This window comes from Dermacentor andersoni, chromosome 1, assembly GCF_023375885.2.
Source record: "Dermacentor andersoni chromosome 1, qqDerAnde1_hic_scaffold, whole genome shotgun sequence".
Classification (NCBI taxonomy): domain Eukaryota; kingdom Metazoa; phylum Arthropoda; class Arachnida; order Ixodida; family Ixodidae; genus Dermacentor; species Dermacentor andersoni.
Window position 1 is genome coordinate 186889634 of NC_092814.1, and position 27606 is coordinate 186917239.

General features: G+C 40.3%; 2 protein-coding genes across 3 annotated transcripts in view; one reads left to right on the forward strand and one right to left on the reverse strand.

Moving 5' to 3' along the window:
- Positions 1 to 27364, forward strand: mRpS18B (mitochondrial ribosomal protein S18B). Its single transcript, XM_050194956.2, has 7 exons — positions 1 to 192; positions 527 to 692; positions 5225 to 5322; positions 10904 to 10975; positions 13265 to 13331; positions 16768 to 16827; positions 27212 to 27364. The coding sequence occupies exons 1-7, from the start codon at positions 34 to 36 to the stop codon at positions 27283 to 27285; spliced, it is 696 nt and encodes a 231-aa protein (XP_050050913.1). The 5' UTR covers positions 1 to 33; the 3' UTR covers positions 27286 to 27364.
- LOC126547099 (uncharacterized) overlaps positions 23497 to 27606 on the reverse strand; it is a 57954-nt gene continuing 53844 nt past the window's right edge. For both annotated transcript variants that reach the window (XM_055062879.2, XM_055062878.2), the window contains one exon: positions 23497 to 23838. In XM_055062879.2, coding sequence (XP_054918854.1) covers positions 23811 to 23838 — 28 coding nt within the window. In that variant the 3' untranslated portion in view covers positions 23497 to 23810. The remainder of the gene's footprint in view (positions 23839 to 27606) is intronic.

The following is a 27606-nucleotide window of genomic DNA, read 5'->3' on the forward strand; positions in this document are numbered from 1 at the left end:
AAGCAACGACTGAAGACAAATCCGCTTGTCAAAATGGCTGCGCTCGTGCGGCAGACGAGTTGGGCGAGGAATTTGCGCGTTGCGTTGAGTTCTCCAGTTAAACATTTGGAATCATTTCAAAAGAAATCATTAGATTTCGACGGTTACATATCCAAAAAACCTATTTCTGCTGGTTTCTTACGTTCATCTCAGGTGAGCACTTATATGTGATCAATAAACACTTCTGCATGTATACAGTAGTGAGCATCCCAGAATCGACGATTTCGTGATACGTACGGGGCCTTTGTAACTAGATGCTATTAAGCGAATTTGCAGAACCGCGCTAAGCATCTGTTCATCTTATACCGCTTTAATATTTAATTTGTTTGCTTTCGTGAGTTGTTTTCGCACCGAGTAAATGAATGGTACTAGGTGCAGTAACCCTAAACTTGCACTTAAAAAGAAAAAAAAAACTGTAATAATAAATGAGTTTCGTAGTTGCAATGTGATGATTATGACATTTCATGTGGTGTAATTCTTTTGGCAGAGCTGCAGAGAGTTGTCGACGTCAGTTTGCCGTCCTTGTCAAGACGATTTGCAAAATGAAGAGGCCGGAGCTGATACTGAAAAGGCTGACGGTGATGCCAAGCTGAACGTAAAGAAAGTGACGCTTCACCCTCCGGAAATAAGCATCCAGTATCTAGAAAGCAAAGGTCTGTCCATGTTTTGTTCATTTCTGGTAGAGCACTTAGCGAAGATTGCCTGAAGCTATCATGGCAGAAACGCGCTGCTTAAACGATAACATTGGATATATATGCCACTGGTAAAGGTGCCTTAATACACTTTCACTCCAAAAGTGTTTTGTCAGAGTGTAAATGACGTTTGTAGCGGTAAAAAAGAAAAAAAAAGGCTTAATACTCTTTTTAATCCGGCCTCTCAGTATTTGCTCAAATCTTAGGAAATACCTGTTTTCCACAGAGCTTCACTCACGTGGCACTTTACGTGTATCTCGGGCTTTCTTTCAGGCTTGGAAAAAACTTACATGTAGCACTTATTGAGCAACAAAAAGGTGGATCGGAAATATTTCAAGATGATCTACAATTTTCTCATTAGCACATTTGCTCTGTGTATAATATTTGAGAAGTAGATTAATAATAACATAAATGTAATTAGACAAAATACAAGAAATAGTCTGACTTGCTCCAACTACTGCAAACAACATTACCTTGGTTCCGTCCACCTATGTGGCATATGTATATTTTTTAATTTTGCCACAAGTTATGTGGGACACATGGTGTAGTGTGAATATATATATATATCTGTGTGTGTGTGTAGGATGATGCTATGCACACTACAGAGTGTGCCCCTGCTGGAAATGGCTGGGTGCACAATGCCCAGGTGCTGCACGGTGATGCTGCCACATCCCGTGCAAGGCTTGTTATTTCAGCAGTATAGTAGCTTGCCTATCGAAACCTACACTAGCCAGCTATACCGAGTCTGGCTTAGACTTTTATAATTCGTGCACCCAATCGGGGAGCTTCAGTAATATTTTGTTCTAACCAAATTATTTCCAAGTTATTTTTAACCTAGCCTAACCTAACCTTGCACCAACCTTAATCGATGTGATAACGTGTGCTAAAAAAAGTTTCACCAGTGCAAGAATTGCCATTCCCGAGATGGTGCTGCATCGTCGTGCACTCAGCCATTTCCAGCAGGGGCGTACTCCGAAGTGCACATAGCGTCATATATATATATACGCACATGCACATATCATTGATAGTACAGTGCATGCGTAATGCTGAGGTTTTAGGTTTGGCTCCCACTGGCAACAAGTTACCTTTTCGTCTACTTTCATTCTGCCTTTTCCTTATTGTTTCCTATAATTCAACTTCAACCACAGCTAATTACCACTATGCTTTCCTTGACTTCATTGCCTGTTGATTTTATATGGTTGTGATCAACAAAAATCGAGCCCATCTGTTTCCCTTCTTGTTCATTCATAGCGAGTGTCTCGAATCTGGCAGCTGTGATGCCATTAGATAGCTTACGTTGGCTTATTTCACACATGCTTGCTCTTAAAGCGGCCCTGCAATGCCATTTTCAGGTCCCCATATTTGCTCTATATCTATTCTCAGCATGTCGTAGAACAGAGAGTAAAAAGAATTATGAAAATTGACCCAAACAAACCTAGGTTATTGGTCGGAGGAAACTCAGAATACAAGCAAATGAAAGCTGCCCTCCATTCAAACTTTTACGTCTTTAAGGAGTACAACTCACTCTCCCATGGCATCATATGGTGCCACCGAATAGCAGGAGGGCTTTAGCTGAAGTAGCCATGCCACGGTTGCCAAGCCTGCTCAACCTGTTGCTGGCGTTCACATGGCCTCCACGATCACTCACGTGCGCGGTCAAATCTCAGAGGTCATGGCGTCGCTTTTCTGGTTACAACAGCGTCCATGAGGCAGGTAGCTGTTGGCACACCAAAGTGCTCGGCAAGTGATGCATCATTCCCCTGGCTCTGCAATACTTAAAATGATTGTAAAATGTAGTGCCGTAGACTTTTTTGCATACTCTCAGTATCGTGTGAACGTCACTCGCACATTACATTTTTAACCAATCATCATAGCAGCACTCTAACATGTGACATCCTGTCTACGAAGTACACGAAATCACCGCATCGAGGTGATGTCATCGGTACTGCTCAACAAGCTTTCCCTGGCGTGTTGCAAAACCCCTTTAAGTTTACATGTTACATGACACTATCTGGTAAAAAAGGATGTTCCACATGTGCCCACCATGACCCTAAGTGGTGCTGGCTAACACTTCAGGACTAGATCTAGTGCACATGTAATAATAGAAATTGTCTTTGTCAAATTGCAAACTATTTGTGTAGCTAGCATAGTGTCTTTATCAGAATAACTGATACCCTTACCTCTAAATAACTTGTGTTATAAAGCCATCAAAAAAATTTTCGCCAGAAAAAAGAGATAGAAGAAAATTTTTTTATGTATGTATGCTGTGCAATGCAATCAATCGTACTTCTATGTAGGCGGGAGTGTTGTGGTTATGCAGCCTGCTTTAGCTGTAGCGTGAAGGATAGCATTTTGACATGTTATTACTGACATTTCATTACTCATCTACATGCACTTGAAGAGCACAGTTCTTGCCCTACCAAGGGGAATACACTTTTCTTTTCAAACAGATCTTTTTTTTAATCGCCTGTGGCAATTCGGATTCTGCATCTTCTGGTGGATTACTTAACAGGCAGGCAGTTGCACGACAAATCACAGTGTCCATGTGAATGCAAGAAAAAGTGGCAGAACATAGCAGTAATTCCCTACATCTGCACCATATAGAAAATAGGGCACTGAGGAAACATAGAGATTGTCTTCTTACATCCAAATATGTTGGCTAATTTCTTTTGCAGAAAGACAAATCCACACTTCCGAAAGAAATACTGAAATAAGTTTGTTGCATGGTCGATAAGCACGGTTTACAACATTGTATTGTCTTATTTTAAATGTTACATCAAGCCGACGGGCAGGTTTGAGTGATTGCAAGAATGTAGCAAAAAGGTTAACGAAGCTCCGTTTTATGGGTTTCATGTGTTACACTGACAAATATGGCCATGCTTTCCCCATTTCGTAGATGCATATGTTTTAGGTAAAAATAACTCTTAAATGATGAGATTAAGTAGAGGCTGAATATATCTGTTCTTCCACTGAGCAGTGCATCAGCAGATCTAAGGCAGATGTGTGTCATGTGAAGTGTATCGCAAGATAGTTGCATTGTAAGTTTTATGTCTGTTCTTTATTTTCCTTTTTGTATTTTTGCTCTAAAAATTGTATTTACATATAGATACAGCAGGTCTGGACATAACCTTTATTTTTGAATAAATGAATGAATGAATATTGTAAGGAACCGCGTTATTCCAGCTGAGCTCGTGCTACTACCACGAGAACCAAGCTTTGCTGGTGGTGAAAATATATACAGATGAAGATATATATTTTATTTAAGAAAGTATTTAAGATATATACAATATATATTTTATTTAAGAAAGTATGACTCCGTGGTCTATGCTGACGTACGGGAAAATGGGTAAGGTATGGAGGAGCAATTTCAAAGTCATGTCCATTTAACAGAGATCTTCATATACCCGTCCCACAATGTGCTATGAAATACATTTGCATCACAGTTAAAAGTTTCTTAAAGAGCCTCTATCACTCGTACGAGGAAACTGTACAGGATGTCATGGCGTCCACATTTCTATCATGGCAGAAAGCAAATACACTCATGTACCAAGACTTTGGTTGCACATTACAGAATCCCAGGCGGTCAAGTTAATATGGAATTTCCAGCTACTGCATGTCTCGTAGCCCATGATTTGCTTTGGGACTCCCATATTTAAGTAGGAACTGTGGCATGTCTGTACTTCTTATTAAGGCACTAAAATATTCTATCAAATGTGCACATGTGGCCTGCATCTGTTACTCCAGTGTGTACAAGTGCAGACTACCTTGCATGTTCTTCTGCTTTGAGGTCCTGTACTGTCCAGGTACTTGTAACTCTTGTAACATGGTTTCTAATTCACCTCCTGGTGGGCTAGTATTACGGTATATGCACCTGGGAGCATGCCCCAAGGCCACTCCATTTATGCGAACTCCTGCAGGGAGCTGCTAGTCAGCATACTATATCAGAGGACTGGGCTGGAATAGCGTGAGGATTCTCTTCCAAATGATTTTTCTTGTGCTTCATGAGTGATCAGAGTTGCACCCCACCCACAAATCACCGAGATCAGCTGGCTGTAAATGGTGGATAAGAAAGGAACAGAATCAAGCAAACTGAATCCTTATGTTATACTTGGCCCTTTATTGAGACTGTTTATTTTGCCTTTTTTTTTTAAGCAAGACACATCTGAATGAATTTGAAAACACAATTTGAAAACACTTGAAATTTGAGAATACAGCAAAACATAATTGCAGTGAATTTTGATGCACTTCACACAAGCGACAGTCACGTCTTCGTGTATGCCCTCTCTTTTGGCATTTTCTACACGAATTAGCTTTGGAATGTGGCAGGAGAGTGCTGTAGCCACATCCTCTACAACCTACATAAAAAATTAAATCGGTGTGCCTTTGATTTAAGGTGGGACTGTAGTCTTTTTGTATGATTGGTTTACTTATGCAAGAGATTACGTATAGCTTATTTTGAGGCATACCAACTTGTCACGAACTTCTGTTCGCAGCCTACAAGGACACCTATGGTGATGACCCAGTGTGGACCATGTACCGAAGAAATTTCAAAGGCCAATTTCCACCACCAAAAACACGGCGTACTTGCATTGTGAGTAGTGTGGGAAACCTTCATCTGGTTCTATTTTGCAACCAGCTGAATATATAGGAATGTTTATCGACCGTAATTTACAATGATGCACAATGCTTTCACATTCATCTTGGCACCAACAACTAGAGGGACACTAAAGAGAAACAGTAATTCAGTTTAGACTTTGGTAAAGTCTTCTATAAAAACTTTATTTTCGTTAATTTCATGATAAGAAATCGATTATTAAAAGAGAAAATGAAGGTCAAATCTTAATTTATTCAATTGCACACCTAAACCCCTAGCGCCGGTACATCAGTGTGACCAGAATCAGAATCGGTTTTTATTGAGATCATTAGAATGATTACAAGTTGTTAATACTCAGGAGGAGGTCCCGGAGTCAAAGACTGCAATGGGACCTCCTTTACAAAGTAAACGTAATAAAACAAAAGTACAGCAGTTTTCAACAAATTGTTAACATAGAAAAATTACAGGTTTTAGTATGAATACCATGATTGAAGAATTACATATGCATAAATGTCATGAAAAAAAGCACTGTAACACAATCTCGTTGACAACTGATAAAGTAACTGCGTAGATGACGTGACGAACACAGTAGAATTTGTTAACTCGAATGTATATGTGAGGCAGAAACAGAAACCTAACAGTATGGCAATGAAAATGAAATGAAGGCACCCTGAAAGAATGGTTGTGAGTATGGACTGGGCATCAGTATTCGACAGAATGTAATCCTTTAGTTGTTTCTTGAATTCGTGAATTTTAAGTGTTTTTATGTATAATGGTAGTGTGTTCCAGAATGCGATAGATGAAAAATGGACGCTCCGTTTGCCATAATTAGTATGTATTTTAGGTAAAATGAAGTTCCTATTTATTGCAAACCTGGTAATATTAGTATTTAATAGAGAAGATTGTGGTAACAAGCTATCACATCGTGTGTAATTGATTTGACGGAACAAAAAGGTACCTAGATTATATTTAACGAGTTGTGTGACTGTAAGAATGTGATTAGTTCGTAAAAGATATGAGGCGTTGTTGCTATATGGGCTAAATGTAATTATCCTAATAGCCTGATTCTGTAGAATTTGCAATGAGTTTAAATGGGTTACGTAAGTGTTTCCCCAGCAAGTAACGCAGTAATTAATGTGGGAATGAATAATTGAAAAGTATAATGATAGTAATATTTGATGGTCAAATATGTTTCTTGCTTTTAGAAGTACCCTAATCCCGTAGGTAATCTTCTGTTTTAGTTTGGTTATGTGTTCAGTAAATTTAAGATGTTTGTCTACTTCTATGCCAAGATAATTGCATGAAGAACTTGCAGGGATAGGACTTCTGCCCAATAAGATAGGAGGAATGGAGTGAAGTGTTCGTTGGTGGGAAGTGAATACAATAAATTTTGTTTTAGATGGGTTTATCTGTAGCTGGTTAGTATGGCACCACTCCAGTAGGCTGTGTAAGTCGCCATTAAGGTTAGATACTAAGGTTGTAATACATTTATTGGAATTAATAATAGTAGTATCATCTGCATAAAATATACATTTCGAAAAGGACAGGCAGTTAGGCAGATCATTGACGTATAATAAAAATAAAAGCGGACCCAATATGGAACCCTGGGGCAGGCCAATATTAGTGAACATGGTTTTAGAATGAACGGCTGAAATGGTTACTACCTGCATTCTGTCTGTTAAGTAATTTTGTAGTAACAAGAGTGCTGGGCCGGTGATTCCCAATGATTCAAGCTTACGAAATAAGATGCGGTGATTTATTTTCTCAAACGCTTTGCTTAAATCTACAAACACTGAAGCTGCATAATTCCCTTCATCGATAGCGAGTTTTAGTTGATCGGTTAGAGCAACGAGAGCCAGTTCGATCGAGTAACCCGAGCGAAAGCCGTATTGGAATGGTGAGAGAATGTTAAATTTTGTAAGGTAATTAGGTAAACGTTTTTCTATTAGCTTTTCGATTACCTTACTAAAGAAAGATAATACACCGTCAGTAATACACATGTACACAAGTAATACACATGTCATGGATTTCAAAATATTCTTCCGTGCATTGGGGGCACATTAAATATCCCTGGGTGGTAAAAATAATCCGTTGTCCCTCACTACGGGGTGCCTCATTATCCAGTCGTGGTTTTGGTGCGTGTCCCCCCTCTACCCCCACCCCCCACACACACACACACCTAAAGTGTCATTACTAGAGCTTTTTCACCCATATAATTTCAGGTGTCTTGACTTGCCTGGACCTTTTTACTTAAGATTTTATTGTGGCTAGTAGCTTACTACATCATTATTGGCGCGGACGTGCATGGCTTTTAATTTGTACTTTCACTTTATTCCTGCAAATCCTGACAATAGGAGGACAATCACATTAGAAACACCAGCAGCGGCTGCCTCATCCCTATTTTCTCACATCAACATTGGTTTAAATTTACACTGTAAACACTATGTACATACACAATATATTTAGATATACACATAGGACAAATTTCATTATATTTTTGAAAGAGAAGGAGTTAGCCAATTAACAATTATTTCTAAAGGTATGAATAGCCTATGCCTAGAGAATGAATATGTTGCTGTATGTTCACCTTGCTTCAAATTGCTTTGCATACTTTTCTGACCCTGAAAAAAACCTATAGACTTCAGTGATCCCTTCGGCAAAGTCTTTTATCAATGGCATGAGAAATGCATGTGAATGATATGTGTCTCAGTATTGCTTCTCTTTCCAGTAAACAATGCTAACGACTTTTGAAAAAAAAACATTTCTAATAATTTATAACATTTATTAGGGACAGAAACATCGTCACTTGTATACAGAGGTGATAACTACATATAGGGTGTCCAAATGAACTATTATTCACCAAGATTTTTAAAAGAGAGCAATGCGTTGCTCGAAGAAAATGTAGTGCATATTATTTCCAGTACACTGGAGTAGCTGCCAGTAATTTTTTAGTTACTGATATTTAATTATGTCATTGTAATTAATTATCTAACTCCATACATACTATTCTAATTATCAAAGTGTTGAGGTATTTGTAGGCGCAGACAAGAGACATCTAACTGTGGTAGCTTCAGCAACATACTAATTGCGTACTAAGTTTTTATGATTGATAAATAAACCCTGCGAAAAAGGGAGAATACCACGTGACTGTGCTCCTACCTGCATCATAAAGCAGCGCCCTTGAATATACTCCCTCTGAGTTAGCCAGGACGAAATAAAGAAAAACATCGCGATCGAGCTAGTGCCTTATCTGCCGCGCCCCGGCCGAATGAACACGTCGCGTTTGGTGCTAGTTGGAAACAAGCTGTGATAGCTGTTGTCTTAGCGTAGATAAAGTACACTGACGTTTTTTGTTTTTTTTCCACAGAACCTATCACCACAAAAGTAAATTGACAATGTTAGTGCAAAGGTTTAAAGGTGCGTTTCGTCCCAGTCGCGATGTTTTACTCTAATGAGTAGAAGGGAAACATGATCCTTGCCTTGGGATCTGAAAATGACAACAAGAAGAAGGCCGCAGATATATGTATCAGTCATGGAAGTGTGGCGATACACCAAACGCATCGACTATCATCAGAAATTAAGAAAACCTGAGACAAATCGGCAGCTTTAAGAAACAGTGGCGGAGGACTCCATCTTTGAGTCCTAGCATATACTCATGAATGTTCTACCATTTATGGCCTCAAACCCTCATGCGGTCCCATCTTCGGTCCCTCATGCTAGCGTGCAGGACATAGCCCAGGTACCAATTTCCAAGTCATCACTTTGGAGGATTCTCAATGACCGCCTTTCACCCACACCACCTTAACCAGCACCAATGCTTGAAAGATAGGGACGTGTAGAGTCGCCTAGATTTCTCGAATTGGGTCCTCGCAAATGCTGGTGCTTCACCAGACTTTTTGAGCAACATTCTGTGCACAGATGAAGCCAATTTTCGAAGAAACACCCGGATAAATCTGCATAATGCACATTGTTCAAGTCGCTCCAATCCACACGGGGTAAAGCGCAATCGGCACAAGTACTAGTGGTCATTCAATGTGTGGTGCGGAATTTATGCCCGTGCTATAATCGGTTCCATCTTCTTCGATCACATACTGGCTGGGCAGCGTTACGTGGACTAAATCCTTGAAGGAGAGGTTGATGAGTTTCTCAGCGAAGGCCTGCTGTCACGTCTTCCACTTCTGTGGCATCAGCAAGATGGGGCATCCGCACACAACAGTAGCCGAGCACAACGCTGGCTGAATGCAACTTTTTATGCGCAATAGATTGGAAAGCACGGGTCTGTAAATTAGCCGGCTAGGTCACCTGACCTCTCTCCGCTCGATTTCTTTCTTTAGGCTTATGTGAAAGATTGTGCTTATATGATCAAGATGGACGCCAGGTTAGCTCAAGGCAAGGATAACGGATGCCTGTCGTAGAGTTTCAGTGTTGGTCATCAAGAAAGCCACTGAACATATGATAAAGTGGACTCATTGCTGCCTAGCAGCAGAAGGAGACCTATTTGGACACGTCCTCTATAGGCAGCAGCTGGTGTTCAACGACACTGACGAATTCATAGACAATAAGGGGAAACTGTAATCTGAGTTGTTTTTTTTTTTTTTTTTAGTTTTTTGTGGAGGAATCCCGATTGCCAATTTGCCTCATTTAGAAGTGACATATTTTCTTTGTTGAAGGCATCAGTTTTGCCTTTTCTATAGATGTGGGTCACTTCTCAGTCTGTTTGTTTCACTTTTATTTTTTGTTACAAACCTATTTTTGAGCACGCATACAGTTTGATGAAAAATAAAACCGTCACTTTACTTTCATTTCAGTCTGAAGCAAATTTCTGGCGTGAAATATCGCTGCGCGCGCACTCTTTTGATGCGGTGTGAGCAGAGCCGGGATTTTGAAACATTCCATGCCTATTCCATTGCTTTTCGCGTTTTGTATGCAGTCAGAGTGGCGCTTCGGCTGCGTTATCAAGGGGATGTTTTACCTACGTGATCAGACGGCCTTGAGAGACGATAATAAGTTTGTCATAGAAATGAGAGGAAGGAATAGCTGCGAAACACAAAACCTGCTATTGGTGCTTCTTCCGTACCATTATCAAGGTGATGTGCTGTCTCTTCAGGTTTGCGACAGACATGCAGTTGCCTTCAATCAAAATATTTGAGGGCGCTGCCTTATGATGTGAGTGAGAGCGCAGCTAAATAGTATTTTTTATATTTTGTGATGTTTCTTTGCCAGTAAGAAAAAACTGTACGCAATTAGTATGTTGCTGAAAACACCCCAATTAGATGTCATGTGGGGGTGGGGTGCCTACAAATGTCCCATTGACACAACTACATGATCATCTTTGCAAGACCCTTTGCAGCAAAATTATGTACTATGGAAAATTTTTCTTTAAATATTTAGAAATAAGAATGGCGCTGTAATTTCAAAATTATACAGGGTGCTATTGGGTTAACAGGCCATTTTCGTGGGGTAAGTATTATGAGTGAGTGAAATAATAAATGTGGGGGCATAAAATGCAAGTGTACGTTAACAATGCTAGTGTTGGCTTGTGTGTTCTATCTGTTTACTGGTGTACTTCACTTTTCAGAAGGCGGGCTTGATTGCCACGGGCAGCCCCTGCCCTCTGTGCAGAGATGAGTACCTTGTCGTTCACCACACTGTGAGTCACTGAACCAAAACTTTTGTTAGGTTTCTTGCATTTGAAACAGTTCTTATTTCTGAGCTTAAGGGACAAAAAAAAAGTAAGTCAGCTTAGACTGTCAATGTATTCCTTCAAAACTCTGTTTTCATTAATTTTACGGTAGTAGGTTTAGTAGTAGAAGTAGTAGATGTATGGCCAAACATACATCTTTTTTCACCAAAACCCTAACGCTAATATGTCTGTGTGACATCATGGATTTCAAAGTGTTTTCTCATGTTTAGAGCATAGTGGCACAGTAAACTTTCTTGAAACTTGTAAAGTTGAGTCTGTCACTCCTTTAGCATGAATGTAGCCAACCTTTACTGGTAGAAAATTAAGGGGCTCCAAGCAGGTGCTGTAATATCCATGACATCACAGCAAGCTGTTGTGGGAACTTCAAGGTGGCGTCACTACCTGTCTTAATTTTTTTGCATATTTTATGGCTTGCCAAACCTTTTCTCATAGTAAGAGTGGTTTCTTTAGTATTGTAAATGTGTAATTTACTTACAGCTCAACTTATTTTTCTCTTTAGTGTCTCTTTAAAACGTGTGTTCTTTCTTTTTTTTTTCCCCCATGTGAGAGAAGTATTTGAGTGTATAAGCTTCAGTCTATAAATTTGTTAATGCTGCCCTTGGTGAAATGCTGTATAAGTTTTTCTTTTTTTTTTGCATAGGATGCATCTGTGTTTAGCTTGGTTTAGTGGTTGCATCCTAGTAACATACATCTTGATTGAAGTACTAATTATTTGTGTAAAGACCTGGCAGGCTAGACTTCATGAAGTTTAGAAGCAGTATATGAGCTTCGTCTTGAGTAAGCTCGTGTAATATTTACACTATCATTTTAGAAAGTCTCTGTAGAAAATTAGTTGAAATGCACCCATAAAAGTAGATAAACTGTTGTATACAACATTTCTGCCATGTCTGTAAGTCGAAGTCTATTTGTTGGCCCTTTGCAGATAATTTTATCAAAAGCATTAGTTTTATTTGTACAAAGAACTCAGTTCTTGGACATTTGACATAAGAGGCTTGTAGCAGAATGTAACAGCATCATGTGAGAAACCCTAAGGGGTCTTTAGCAGGCTTGGACCATGCGCAGTCAAGGGTGAACATCCATGTGAGTGATAGATGTAAAATGTTTGGAGTGTAAAAGCTTTCTTTGTGCTGTTGCATCCACCATACACCTGTAAGAGCACCGAGAATGTCCTCATTTAGTGCTTATTATGCTATTACCACCCACACAGCCTAGCCTCTGCAGGCCCTCATGATGTCAGGATGTGTCAGCTTTGGTTATGCATTGGTATGTTATCATGGAGGTTCCGGTGACTAATGGTAGCAGTTCCACAGCTGATGTTAGCAAAGAGAGGACATTGGAGTCATCCTTGTCAAGACACTTAAAGGGCAAGAAGTACAAAGCACTAGAACCTGTTTAGGGTCATATTAACAAAACCTCCATGTTAACTTGGGTGCTAACAAAATGTAGTTAAAAGGGCCCTGAAACACTTTTTGAACATAATAAAAAAACATTGCTGATCTGTTAATAAGGCTCCTGTGAACATGTGAGCCAAATATAGTTGCACTGCATGCAGTAGGGAATTGACAATTTCATGTAAGGATAAGTGAAAAATTGCTTGCTCTCTCCTTTGTAATGTTGTCATGAAGCGTCATCGCAAGCAGCTGTACCCATCAATAGCTGCTGGCTGATTTTGCGATCACAAGAATATTCTTAGTACTGTAATACAATTATTGCTCATTTGAGTTAAATGAAATATATATATATATATATATATATACACGTCTGCAATCTCAAAACAACAGAAAAACCATTTCATCTTTGCACTGTCGGTCTACACGTGACAGTTATGTTTTGCTGGGTCTGCTGCGTGTGGCCTCTGTGATAAAAAAGCGTAGTGTAGATACCGCGGCGGGGCCAGAGGTTGTTGCCATGAGCCATCTTGCCGCCAAGACATTCAGCCTTTTGGGCGGGCCCAGCAGGGCATTGCCCCTTTGCGCCACTTTGCCGTCTCCCTTGTGTAGCTTCCAGCACGCTAGTGGAAATGAAAAGAGAAAGCAAGTCACTCATTTGTCTGATAACTAGGTCTAACTTCACTTGTGCTTGAGGGTTTTGAAAAAATTTTGCGAGAGAGGATTCGTGAGATACATAATTTACGTAATAGTGATGTCATTCAATGATTAGTAAAGCCAGACTATCTGTTCTAGAGACAAATATTGCATTCTGTGATTATGAATATTTATCTCTGGTCTCTTGCAGAACACTAAATTACTAACTCAGTTCATTTCACCATACACAGGAGAAACACTGCAACCACAAAAAACAGGTGAGTGTGAGAGCACAAATAGTAAGTGTAGCAGGAATTATGTAGTTGTTTGCAGAGACACCTTGTCTAGCAACTAGTGGAATCCTGCTTAATGTAGAGCCCCAGGTAAGTCATTTACCTGAGGGCTGCTTGTTTTGTCTTTATCAGCGATATGAACTCTCCAGAAATGTGTAGTACATGCATACACGCCAAATGTAATTGCAAAGAAAAATCAGTATGTTTACACAGTAATTTCTTGTGTACTCTATTGCATGGAAATTGCATAATTCTTTGTCGTCAATTCAAGCCTAAATGTGCAGCTTGCACTGCAATCAGTACTGTGCTCCAAACAGTACATTTTTGTTCAGTGCATTAGACTCTACCACTACCTATCTGACAGGTGGAAGAAGGCCAAGCTAAGACTTCACTCAATAATTTGTCAGTGGACTTCACCTCGTACCTAAGGTACAGTATGTTCCACTGTTAAAGGGAACACCTAACCAGTAATAAGTCTTATATAAACAGAACATTTCTTCATCTTCAAGTGGCCAATATAATATACAGTTATGCATTAAAATTTTAGTCTGTGGGCTTTTAAGCAATGTCTAAGTGATAATGGCAAAACAGTATGTGCGTGTTGCAGACACTAAAGGCAAATATTATGGCAACGTAGATTGTTGAAGTACCTATCCAAAAAACTTTGGGGTTTTTGTTGTACAATAAAAAACAACTTAGTTACAGAGAAAATCACGACTGAAGTTTCTGCATTCATCTGCCACAGTTTCAACAATCCTTCACTAGTGAGCCAGTGTGACAAAGAATACTTCACCACCACCATTTGTGAATTAAATGGAGCCCCAGAGCTGTCACTATAACTTTTTTTGTGAGATGTGAAGGGATGGCTGGTAACCGAGGCAAAACAGATGCAATCATGAGACCAAAACAAAGCATGTGCCTATCATGAACATTGCCTACTAATTATTTTAGAAGGCTTATCACCATTGGCCCTGTTAATGCCCCCGGTAAGGATGCTTTGGCTTCTGATGGTGGACACCATTTCAGCAATTTATGCTCATAATGTCGCATGAACACAATGTTTCCTGCTGCTTGCAGTCATCATGAGCTTTGCAAGACAAAAGAATCAGTGCAGCCTTACGTGGTACTGAAACTACCAAAACATGAGAGCACAGATTCTGTGGGGTTAAGCAAAAATTAAACTTTTTGACCATCCACAGTGTCGTCAAGGGTACCGTTTAATTAGTTCTTTTTGAGAATCCAATAGCAGACAACTAGCACTTTCTTCCATGTTAAAATGCTATGTAGTCATATTTTTATTATCAATGATTGGCTAATAATAGACTTAACAAGGTGTCTATCATCAGGGAAAACCTGGAATTCTTAGGGAATTTGTCAGTTCTAGAAAAATCAGGAAAATGGAAAAAAGATGGAGAAAATTTTCACCCTAGCTCGCTTGAATCAGGGAAATTAGTATACCTACAGTGACCAGAAGAAAGTAAAGTTTTAAACTGAACCTATGCAATCCACAAAATAATGGCGTCTTATGCTGATTTTGTTAGTGTGAGCTTGGCCATATGGTTGGAATATCAACACAATTCAGTCAAATCTGGTAGTCCATGCTGCCTGATCTAAGCTTACTGATAGCAGTTATTGAAAATTATGGGCTGGTGTAGTAGCTTGGCAAGCTATAAACCACCATATTCCTTCTCTAACATGCACCCAGTAGTGTCATAGACTGCCGGGGAATTTTCATAGATCGTCAAGGAAAACCTTCAAAATTCAGGGAATTTGAAAGTGTTAACATGGGCAGATTGATAGTGACAAAATTATAATGAGGCAGTGTGACTTCATTGGGCCATTGTTGGAAGGTCCTTGTAAATTAGGAAAGCGTGTCTTACACTTGCCTCATTTTCTCACTCACCTACTAAAGCTTTGTTCTTGGTAATATTGATGCCTTAGATGTTTTCAAGCATTATCCTATTACTTTAGCTTGACTTTGTGTCTGCCTTTAGTGTACCTTGAACAGTGAAATGTACTGTACAAAGGGGTGAAATGGTGATGCAGGGTGAGGCTGTCTGTGCCATTTATAGGCATTTGCATACATCTTTTCTGTTGCTTCCAAGTTTGGCTGTGGTTGCTGTGTGTGATAGTATCAAACCAGAAATATTTTTTCCCATATTATAAACATTTGCAGCTTACTAATTATTATTAGTAGTAGTAGTAGTATTGTAGTAGTAGTAATTGGTTGTTTTGTTGTACTAATGGTGGAAAGGAGGAACACAAGGGAAATTCCTGCTTACAACACTAGCTGTCTAACATTATGACTGACATCTGAATGGCAGCCAACAGAGGGGGTAGGGTGAATAGAAGTATAGTACAGGAAGCGTGGATAGCAGAGAGAATAGACAGTAAGGAGGCTGTATGCAGTTGGCAACCTTAAAAGAGAAAAAAGTTGGAAGGCAATTGAACCTCCAGTTGAAGTCGACCTTCCCGAGCAAATTTGAGGTGAGAAGGGGGCGGAATCACTGGCGCTTGACACTCTATCACGTCACTCCTCATGTGAGGGGGAGGAGCGTCAGACTACAATTTTTTTACTGCACTTCGGAGTTGGCCCACATTTTCACATTTGATGCTGTGTTAATCATTTTAAAATATTTTTCGGGTATTACGTGCCAAAACCATCATCTGGTTATGAGGCATACCATAGTGGGGGACTTCTATGCTAGAGGTCCTCTGTTCGTATCTGGCCATCGGACCATTTGATTTATTTATATTAAAAGAATATGTAATATATACAGTAGAACTTCGTTCATACGTTCCCGTTATACGTACGTTTTCCCGGCGCCAACGTTCGCAGTCGAGAACACAAGAAAAGGACCCAATAGAATTACGCTTATTTTTTACCAGTTCATACGTTCCTGGAAAACACGATATTATGGCACCAATGTTCAGTATGTCGCCAAACTGCGATCGTATGATACGTTTTCCAGCCGCCAGATTCCGTGTATATAAGAAAATGCGCGAGGCGCACGCGGCCGAGAACAGTATATCTGCCCACTGCGGCAGGTTCACCGCTATACTCGCCTGCCCGTCTCCTGTGAAAACGCCGGCGCGCACTCAGTTTCTCATTTCGGTACCAGCAAATATTCTCCGGGGTCATCGTACGCGGCATTCACAGCTATCGCCGCCAGTCCTATTGCGATAAGCATCTTCGCCTATCTGTTTCACCGTGCGCAGTGCCGTCGGAAGTGTAGCGCGTGCTCTTAATAAGCGACAACCGAAACGCGCCGCCGTTCCATGTTGCAGACTGCAGTCGTATACGTTTTCCGGCCGCTAGACCCCATATGGTTTTTATGGGTAATGTATTCACTATCTTTTTATCTGTGCTTATTATTTATCACAGACATTGTGTCCTATTAAAATTGCTGTTTTCCTGCAGGTTTGTGCAGAGAGAAACAGTTCCAGCTTGATCTGGCCATCTTAAGAGCCAAAGATTTAGGTGAGTCATTTTCACAAGCCCTCTTCCATTTGCCACCATGTGCAAAACCTTGTTATAGCACAGTATCCGAATGAAAGTTTATTGTAGTGGTAACCATATTGCTTAACAGGGTTAACCTTTCTGTTTCAATTGTTTTTTATCAGAAAGCAACCAACATTTTCTGAATTTTTGTATGGCTGATTCATTGTGAACAGCTTTCATTTATGCAATATCGGCAGTACATTTGTTATTTTCTGTTTTCACTTACTCATAGTTATTTATTCATGTTTTTAAGTTGCAGATAGGCTAGGCCATAAAAGCAGTCTGTGTGAAGTGCAATATTTTTTGTAACAAAAATCAAGCATGCTTTTGTTGACCTCTGTGTGATGCGTTATTGCTGGCATAACGAGGAACGGAAATCATACAGAAGGTGGTGGTAAGGTATTTTTGTCGCGATGCGTCCATGCTAGAGAAGCCACCAGAAGCCATAAACCTTCTCGCAATTGTTGGTACTAAGTTGAAGCTACAAATAGGACTCACTAGAGCTTTCCAGGTCTAATTGTTTACTTGATGTGAGGTAACATTCTAATACGCCACAATTTCAGCATTAAAAAAGGCAGTCGTTATAGCTGCCTCACTCCATGCCACCATTTCTAAAACGCAAGGGAGCTGAACTTCTGCTTGGTTTCAACCAACTATGCACTCAAAAAATTAATTTCCTTGAAAGCTGGTGCCATTTATTAGCGAAGCATTCACAGCGAAATTATGAAAACAACTGCCACACTTTTGTGGCACTCACTATAGTAGGATACAACTTTAAAAAAGAACAGTTGGCAACCCAGGCACACGGCCCGCGCAGGGTTGTGTTACTCCGCTAGCCAATCACAGAAGCAAATGAAGTCGTCGTCACGTGATATATTCAAAATGGCGTCGTACTTGATACTTCCGCAGCGTCTGCCGTTCTTGAACAGTCTTTTCATCGGTGGAAGCGATGAGGTATGCAACAAACATGTGCAAAGTGTATGGAGTCTGAGCATTTCACTCATCAAAAGTCCACGGTACAGTTCATTTCGCTACTGAGTCCGTTTTACTAATGAAACTTCAATGCCAACTGAAGTGAAACTTGGCAGTAAATAGTTGTAGCGAAGCAAACATTTTTTTTCAATTCAATAAAGAATTAGACTTTCACTGTTCCACTATAAAAGACGAGTGAAGACGTATAAAATTACGCGCTTATAATTTTATTTTTCTGGTTACTGCCTTATTTAGCTAACAGGGAAAATTTGATGTACGAACTATCTGCAGCCTCACGGATGAACAGTGGCTAGCGGTTATGAGGGTGTGGGCCGGGCTTCAATGCGGACTTAAGTTGTATCCACCTATAGACGAAGGGAAACCTCTGGACTAGCGAGACTTGTTAGTGCAATATTTTGGAGGAAATGCCTAGACAAGTGCGACTATACAATCTTACTACCGCAAGATTGTATGAGTGATTGAGCTGCGAGCATTGAAGAATAAATACAGGCCATAATTATGTAAGAGCTGCTAATTTTCTTTATACATATTTTTAATGGGCTCAATTGTGATGTGCAGGCTCTGTATTGTGCATGCTAATGAGTTCTCAAATGCTCAAAGACGACCTGCATGTGCCTTGGCCTTTGAGGCATACCAGATCTTACAATGGTGCAGACTTTATTGCTTGTCACAATGTGTGTGCCTCGAAAGCTCTTTCACTACTATATAAGCATAGGCATAACCTTCAGGTAGCAAGTCTGTTGTATGGATTAGTAGTCAAACAAGAGTTTACAATATTCTACGTTAGGTCTTTTCTTACTATGGAAGAAATGGTCCTTTCTTGAAAGCTCTAGTTAGAATTTTTTTATTGAATACAACATCAGGATTACAATAATGTGTTATGTATCAGCTGAAAGCTAAAGAAATTTACTTTTCAAAGATAGAAATTAAAAAAAATGCATTTAGGGTGTAATATGTCATATTTACATTGTTATGCTGATAGCATAAAAAAATAAAAGGGAAAAATACAGCTGAGCTCAGATCCAACAAACACCTTAACTGTACGAAATGTATTTGCTTTATCAGGAGTTTCTTATAATTGGATTTGCTGTCAAAACTTCAGATAATGAACCGAACAAGGTTCAAAAGAGATGCTGTATTTAAAGAAATATGCAGATCCACTGTACGTGTTGAAATATGTGTACAGCAAAGTTTTAGTGAAGCACTTAATACAATTAATCGTGATGCATACAGTTGTGTTTACTAAATTGTGTGTAATGTGTAATGTTGTGTAGTGTTTATCCATAGCAAAAGTCACATCTTTATTCGTGTGCAATTTTTATGCACTACACTGCTCACAAGCTATGCTGAAATGCAAACACAAGATGAGGTGCATGCACAGTGTCAGATCTCTGCACAGCAATGTCACGAGGACTACATCGATGTACGGTGCTTGTCTAGGGAAGAATGGGGATAACAGGTGTTTGCACAGAGGAGCACGACACATCTATACGTCTTGTGTTATAGTGACACATACCAGTGACGCATACTAAATGGCTAAATCAAGGAAAACTAGCTCAAAGGATTTGTTGAATATAATGTGCTATTCTATCAAGAGGTCGGTAGACTTTAGAGAAACATCTGGGCCTGCATTATATGTGTTCAGGTTTTGGGTAGGATTTTTTTTGTTTTTTACACAAGATAGATGTGCACTTACTGGCACTACTTTGTTGGTCAACATACAGGGGTTATTTATGTAAACCCATTTGCTGGTACTACTTGTGTTCAGTGCACATATAACCTTTGTATATACAGGGTGTCCTAGCTAACTTGGACCAAGATTTTGAATAAACCTATGCGTTCTTCAGAACAGAAATCACATGTATGTTGTTAGCATTTATCTAAACTTACGGTACGATTTTTTTGCTCGTCTTTGTTTGAGTAATTAGCCGAGATAAATAAATTAATTTTTTTAATATAGCTTGAATGTTAAGGAGTCAATAAGAAAGTTGTGGAGCTTCACAAATATTGCCCAACCCAGGTGCTTCCAACGAGATAGACTTAGCATGGACGTGTTTATTTGGGAAAAACGAAAGCCCACGTAGTTCAAAAAATACCATGTGACAGCGCGTTCTGTGCGCCCGAATGCACTGCAATTACAGCGCTCACATGAGGGATTTGTAAAAACGTCACCAGCGCCACACCTTCCCTTCACTGACGAGAAAGGGCTTCAACCTTTGCTCAGCTCTGACACTACCGGCAGTGGCTGGCAACAGTGCTTAGAAAAAGCGCTTTGTCAGCAGCTGCTCGAGCCTGTCGCCGAAGAACATGCCGTCATCAGCCGTTTATTCCGATATGACGAGAAGAGCAATTTTATTTTTCCAGCGTTCAAGTCGATGCTGAATAGAAAAAATACACGCAAAACATGCATCATACATCTGGAACCTGTGCGAGAGAGAGCATCATTTGTTACAACGCCGCTTTTCTTCCAAGCTATGCCAGCAGCTAGATGCATGTGAGCTCGACTGTCTATTACTGTCGTGCCATGCAACCGTTTCGAAGAATTTGTTTGCAGTGCCTAAAGCATGCCGTACTCCAGTGAGCAGAAGGCGAACATGGTCTTAGCCTTGGGAGTGGCACGGGGCGACAAGAGGAAAGCTGCCAAGGTATACCAAAATCGGCAATGTGGGGAAGACCTAGCACGAACACAATTATGAGGAGTTACTTGACGCTGAAAGAAACAGGTAGCTTTAAGAAGATGCGGCTCAGATAGGGAACCATCAGTAAAGACGCTGAAGGAGACATTTTGGCTTTCATGACTGCAAACCCTCATTCCAGCGTGCGTGATGTGAGTGGTGAGGTCGGTATTTCAAAGTCTTCAGTGTCAAGAGTTCTTAGGAAGGCTGAAATGCATCCGTATCACCTCTAACTGCATCAAAAGCGGCAAGAAAGAGACCTTCAATGGCGGCTTGATTTCTCAAATTGGATCCTTGTGAGAGAGAGAGAGAGAGAAACAACTTCATGTAGTCGCCTGCAGAACGACACCATGACTAAATGGCGCCGTGACCCGGGCCCTGACGTCTTCTCAGCAGGTGGTCTCTACTCAACTCCAGCACGTGTTACTCCCACGGTCGGTCGCCCTGAGGGGCAACGTTCCGTCGGTTTCGCTCGGCCTTTGTCTTTCAAGAGCCGCTGAGACCTGCTGGATGGCCCAGGTTTGGCTTTTGTGGTCGTAGCATTCCGCCGCAGCCGCGAGTCGCAGCGGAATCGTTGTACTTGTCGAAGCTTCGTCGGGGAAATTGGTGCAATCCCATGTGCGTCAGGGTGGCCCTCTCCCGCTGGCACACGCGGCACACATCACTCACATATAATTTCGGGTATAGATGAGTCATTAACACTGGGGTGGGTAAGGAACCAGTTTGCAATTGTCTGAACAGCACCGCCTCCGCTCGGCTCAGCCCCGGGTGCGTGGGTGGGAAAGTCCTTCGAGCCAGGTGGTGGATCTGTGTAAGTTCGTTGAACGTCGTCCTTGTGAACAGTGATGAAATACCGGATTTTGTTGACAAAGTGCTCTAGACAGATGAGGCAACCTTCTCCAGAAATTCTCAAGTCAACATCCATAATGCGCATTACTGGAGCGATACGAACCCGCATTGGGTGGCGCAAACCAGACGCAAGTACCAATGGTCATTCAGTGTGTGGTGTGGTATCTTTGATGGAAGAATAATTGGCCCCATATTTTTTTACCACATGTTCACTGCTCAGCGGTACGTGAACGACATCTTGGAAGGCCCAGTTGAAGATTTTCGCTGTGATCTTCTTCTTGTGTTTTTAAAGCGAACTTGGAATCAGCACGACGGTGCACCAGCTCACAGCAGCAGCCTTGCCCGAGCCTGGCTTGGTGAAGCCTTGAAACGCCAGTGGGTCGGGCGGCATGGACCAGTGGCATGGCCTGCAAGGTCACCGGACTTGACACCTCTTGACTTCTTCTTGTGGGGACATGTGAAAGAACAAGTGTACCGCAAACCTACAACTACACCAGAAGTGCTAAAGGCAGAGTTTGCTGAGGCCTGCAGCAAGATACCGTCTTGCGTCATCAAAAAAGCTACATCAGACGTGCTGAAAAGGTGCCAATACTGCATTATGGCAGAGGGCGACTTGTTTGAACACATTCTTTAGACAGACATCACAGTGAATAAATCTCTACAACTGTTATCCATGAAAAGAGCCATCTGTGTGAAACTCTTGTACAACGTGGAAAAGGCACTAAGTAATATGAAATTACAAATTCTCTGCCAACAAGGAATGGACAGGAAGCTAAAGAGCAACCTTCTGTGTCAATTTACAATTCTTCCTTTTGTGACAACCAGCGTAATTTACATGACGTTATCAAGCTTGTTACAATGCGTGTTTGCTTGTTGGGGTCTTGCACCCAAATTTGTACTCATGAGCTTGTCATTTTTTCTTTGCATGCATTCTGCTGGCGTGGGAGTGCAATTATCGCTGCAGAAACGGGAGCCGCGCTGTATTTCAACTGCCGCCCAAACCCACTGGCATCTCGGAACCAAGCGCGACGCAAAGCTCTGTCATGGGCAGCACTGTAACCGTGGCGCACTTGGGCGCACAGAGCGCACTGTCACATGGTATTTTTTAAACTCCGCAGGCTTTCGTTTTTCCCAAATAAAAATGGCCACGCTAAGTCTATCTCGTTGCAAGTGCCTGGGTTGGGCAATATTTGTGGAGCTCCACATTTTTCCTATTGACGCCTGAATGTTTCAAGCTATATTTAAAGAGTTAATTTATCTCGGCTAATTACACAAAAAGAAGACGAGCAAAAAACTGGTACTGTAAGTTTACATAAACGCTAACAACATCCACGCGATTTCTGTTCTTAGACTATGTTCTATATGGCACAATAAGTCTGTAACGATGCCACAAGCCTTGAAATTGAACATGGCACTCATGGGTCGCTTGTGATAAGGAAATAGTTAAAGACGTTGAGGTGGGAAGGTCAGTAATGCTTAGAAGAGGTAACGTAGTGAGGGAATATGCAGGTGTGAAGTGTGTTCAGCTCACACACAGCATTAATTGGTCCTGTAGCGGACTTAACTAGGCTGGTGTCCCTAATAATGAGTTAATTTTTCTATAAACAAAAGGGATGTGGTGATGGAAAGCAGACAAGTAGAAAGACAATACCCTTTTCTCCAGTGTTCAGAACATGGCACTCATGGGTCGCTTGTGATAAGGAAATAGTTAAAGACGTTGAGGTGGGAAGGTCAGTAATGCTTAGAAGAGGTAACGTAGTGAGGGAATATGCAGGTGTGAAGTGTGTTCAGCTCACACACAGCATTAATTGGTCCTGTAGCGGACTTAACTAGGCTGGTGTCCCTAATAATGAGTTAATTTTTCTATAAACAAAAGGGATGTGGTGATGGAAAGCAGACAAGTAGAAAGACAATACCCTTTTCTCCAGTGTTCAGTCTTATCTCTAGCCATTGCCATGAGAATTTTTGATGAGTAGTAAGAGCAATGGCAGTGAGTGCTAAGTGTGTCTTTTACTTTTTTTACATTTATTACTTTTATGGTGTTGGCTAAATAGGGTGCTGTGAAATGCTTGTCATAAAATAACTATGTAGCTGTGCAGTGTAGAGGATTTAGAAAGTGAAACTGGAACAATTTTTTTTTGTCAGAATATTTTATTGATGTTTCAAAGCCCTTACAAGGGTACAGTGTTCACTTCAGACTCTTTATTGCTTGAAATGCTCCTTCAGTAGAGCACATACCCATGGCACAGTGCCTAGATGCTGCAGTGCAGCAGTAAGATGGAAAAAAAAAGTTCTTTATTTTATGGCCTAGCCTAACATTAACCTTCTTTAATGAGTGAAAAAAAAAAAAAAACTTTGTTCACGGCGACTAGTACCGTGAATGTCCTACTAAGCATACTGTGTGCAGACATGAGTCAGTTGCATGTCCATATCCATTGGGGGTGTTCATTGGCAGCATTGCAGCACAAGAAACCTGTAACAAGTATTGTTATAGGTATACAGTACAAATGGGACATTGAGGTATAAGGTGACATAATTTACTGGCCCTTCTTTCTCCTCTTTTTTTTTTCTTACTTCTGAAGAAGAAATACTGAGTCAGCAGAGTGTGGTAAATTACTTTAAAAAGCAGCTGCGTTCATGGAGCAGAACTGGTAGTTGGGCGAGTTGGTACGAATTCATAGTGAAATATTTAGCACGCACAATTGACAAGCGCTTGTGTGTCCCCCTTCACTGTGTCCTTGTCAATTGTGCATGCTAAATATTTCACTATGGGTTCATGGGTTTGTAGTAAGTCAAAAAAGTGTCAAATTGGATGTCAAAAGACGTGTGGTAATGCCATCTTAAAATTTCCAAGAAGCCTTCTATCGTGTCACAAATTGTGGCAACTAAATGATGCCTGTCTGTTGTGTATGATTAGAAAAAGATGACTGCATAACTCGTAAATAAAAGGAAACGAACGATAGTGTACACTCAAATGCTGAATAAAACCATGAAATCTGTGGCGTAATGCACAGTTACATTTTATTTATTTATTTTCAATACTGCCAGTCTCTTTATCGAGACCATAGCAGGTGGGCATATTGTTACAATGTAAGCGTTGATACAACATTATTCATAGAACATGTGAATACAAAGTACAATAAACTAGATACGCTACATGTAGCTACACAGTACAGTCTGGAAAAATACAAAATGCAAACAAAAAGAAAGACATCGTTTCATGCATATAATTAGTGAAGTCAGCTATAACAATAAAACATGTTATAAATACAATAAATTGTCATTCAATACAATCTCATGAAATATAAATGCAACACAACCATTTACAACCTAACAGTGCATAACTTAATACAATCTAACATAACATAACATAAGAGATAGATCTAAACAATGTAAAAAACAAATTTGCATAGGACTAAAATATTTCTAGCAGTCATTCCTTATTCTTTTCTATCATGTTACTAAAGATTGAAGGCAAGTCTATATCAGCTATTGATACATCATTTGGGCTATGGCTACATCATTTGGGCTATGGCTAAAGTAAAATAATAAAAAAGAATAAAAAAAGACTTCAAGGTGGACCATTGAGAATACTGCAGAAAATACTAGTTGACTTAGCAGTGAACAGTTTTCATAATTAACTTCATTTACTTAATTTACACACATCAATTGTATATGGTAACTAAAGAATGAAGAATAAATGCTGAGGTTTCACATACCAAAGCCACCACAATCTGATTATGAGCCACGCTGTAGTGGGGGTCTCCGTATTAATTTTGACCACCTGGTGCTCTTTAACGTGTGCATAAATATAAGTACACAAGCTTTCTGGCATTTCACTCTATCGAAATTCAACCACCGCTGCCTGAATTGAACCTGCGACCTTAGCTCTGCAGCAAAATGCCGTAGCAAGTGGTCTACCGCGGCAAGTTGTGTATGGCTACTGATACCGGTATTCAAGTAATGACAAGTATGATATAACAGTTTGAAATAAATTATTGCGAATCAGACCATTTAGTAAAGCTTTGCAAACCTCTCTCCCATTCCTAAACGTAAGAGCATGAAAGAACACGCACACCGAGAAGGAGCTGAATACCACAGCGCTCCGACAGATAGCGTCTGGCAGCATTCGGGGCGCTTGACTGAATCGGGCTACGCAATGCCAGTGCAAGCTTCAGTTGCAGAAAACTTCTTAAAAAGATTCTGTGAAAGCAGAACAGAAGGCTCAGACAAGCTAAAAATGATTAACTCTTGTATTGTGCACAGTATACCAGTCGTCAAACCTGTGACCATGTTAGTTGTGAAAAATGAAAATTGCTTTTGTAGCTAGATTTTTGTTTTATTTTTAAATGTGAGCCATATGCAAGATATGAAATCAAGATATGAGGCCAAATCAGAAAGTCTTTGTCCCTATTTTTTGTTAGCCAAAATTAGACACATACAGGTAATTACAAATATATGCACTGTTGTGCGTAGAGTACCTTACGCTGTTTTTCCACATATTCCCCACACCCGTTCACACGCGGCCTCCCCGATAGCTGATTGTCATGCAAGTCCTCACGGCCTTTTGTAAACTCACACCATCACCACCTCACACTTCTCAAAGAAAGGCACTTTTCCCCATACGTGGGCTGCATTTCCCTGGGGATTTCGATGGGCGTTCGTCCCTTGCTCCATAGGAAACTAATCACACTTCGTTGCTTGAACGCCATGGATGTGTGAAGCACAACTGCCATTTTCAACAACTGACAGCAGCGCCATGCCGCGAAGCTACCAGCATGTAAGGCCGGGCCGGTCCAAGAAAGGTCCACTGCCGGGAATGGATATGTTGACTTCGCATTTACAGCCGTAATTTGGTTAAAAGAAGTAGGGGCAAAGACTTTCTTATTCACCCTTGTATGTTATGTTGAAGTCTTTTAAGTGCAACACCACAATCTGCATTGATGCTTTTTCTTAAATACACCAGTAGCGATCATAAGTGGAAGAGCTCCCACTACAGTTTACCAAACAACATAGCCACAAATGGAATTATCTATTTTTGTTTTGGATATCGTTTATGTGCACTTTTATTACTTGGCAATTTCTGATCATTGAGCACAGTGGGTAACAAACTTGTATTTTCTTTCGTTGGCTTGTTACTTGCTCTCTTTCTGGATTTATTCCTTTGCAGAAATTCCATAATATTAAACTGATTCATTATAATAGAAATTTCAGCTTTAACATTGCAGTAAATTGATGAGTGTCAATGAAACTACTCAGTTCCTCGGGAAACAATTTGATAATATTTACTTCCTTACCTCCACCATAAGTCTGTCCCTTTTGAAATCCAATTTAAGCCTTCCCAGTGAAATTAAATTTAGATTTCATGCTGAATTTCTCTTCAGATTTGTACATCACTGTTCATTGTTACTTAAAGTGTCTTGATTTCTTTTGAGCTGACATGTCACTGCCTTTGAATTGCATAAAAAGAACTTGTACGGTGTAGCAGGCAAAAAGTATTCTTTTTATGATGGGCTTGTCAGCATGTATAGATTGTCTCAGAGTGTAGGCTTGCTTACATGAAAATGAATTTCTCCATGCCTACAGCAAAATTTATTAGCAAATTGCCAAATGAGGCTTGCATGCTTAGATCAAATGTGCCAGAAAAAGTTGCGCTCTCTTTGTTTAGCTATAACATATAGCATGCGTAACCGATGCATGTGGTGTTACTCTATTGATGTGTACCCTTGCCTTTACAGAACAGCAAATGGTCTTGGAATAATTGTTATTTTTGTGTACACCCTTGTATGTTAAAGTATGACATTTTGAACTTAAACTTTCTTTTTTTTTCTGTTCATTGGTGCTAGGATTGATCAGCTACCAAGTGCCATTTAGGCATTATGACTACAAGGACTACTACCCACAGCTCCAGGAAACCTAGGAAGAAATTGTGGCTGGTCTGCCTGAGTAAAGGGTTTCCTTGCTTTGTGTAGTTATAATAAAAGTCATTTGCAGTCTCCTATATACATCTTGTCTTAGTTCTAGAATACGCATTCATAGAATAAGCCAATAGAGAAAGCTTCCTAATAAGCTCTGCTTGTGAAATGGCTGTCTGTGGAAAAAAACGTTAAATTTCTTGTATGCTTTTTTCACATGATTTTTCACATGATTCCTCCCGCAAAGTGCACATCGAAATCCTTAAATGTAACTGACTTAGTGCCACATATATCATAAGTGGGTTGGTTATAATGGCCACTTGCCT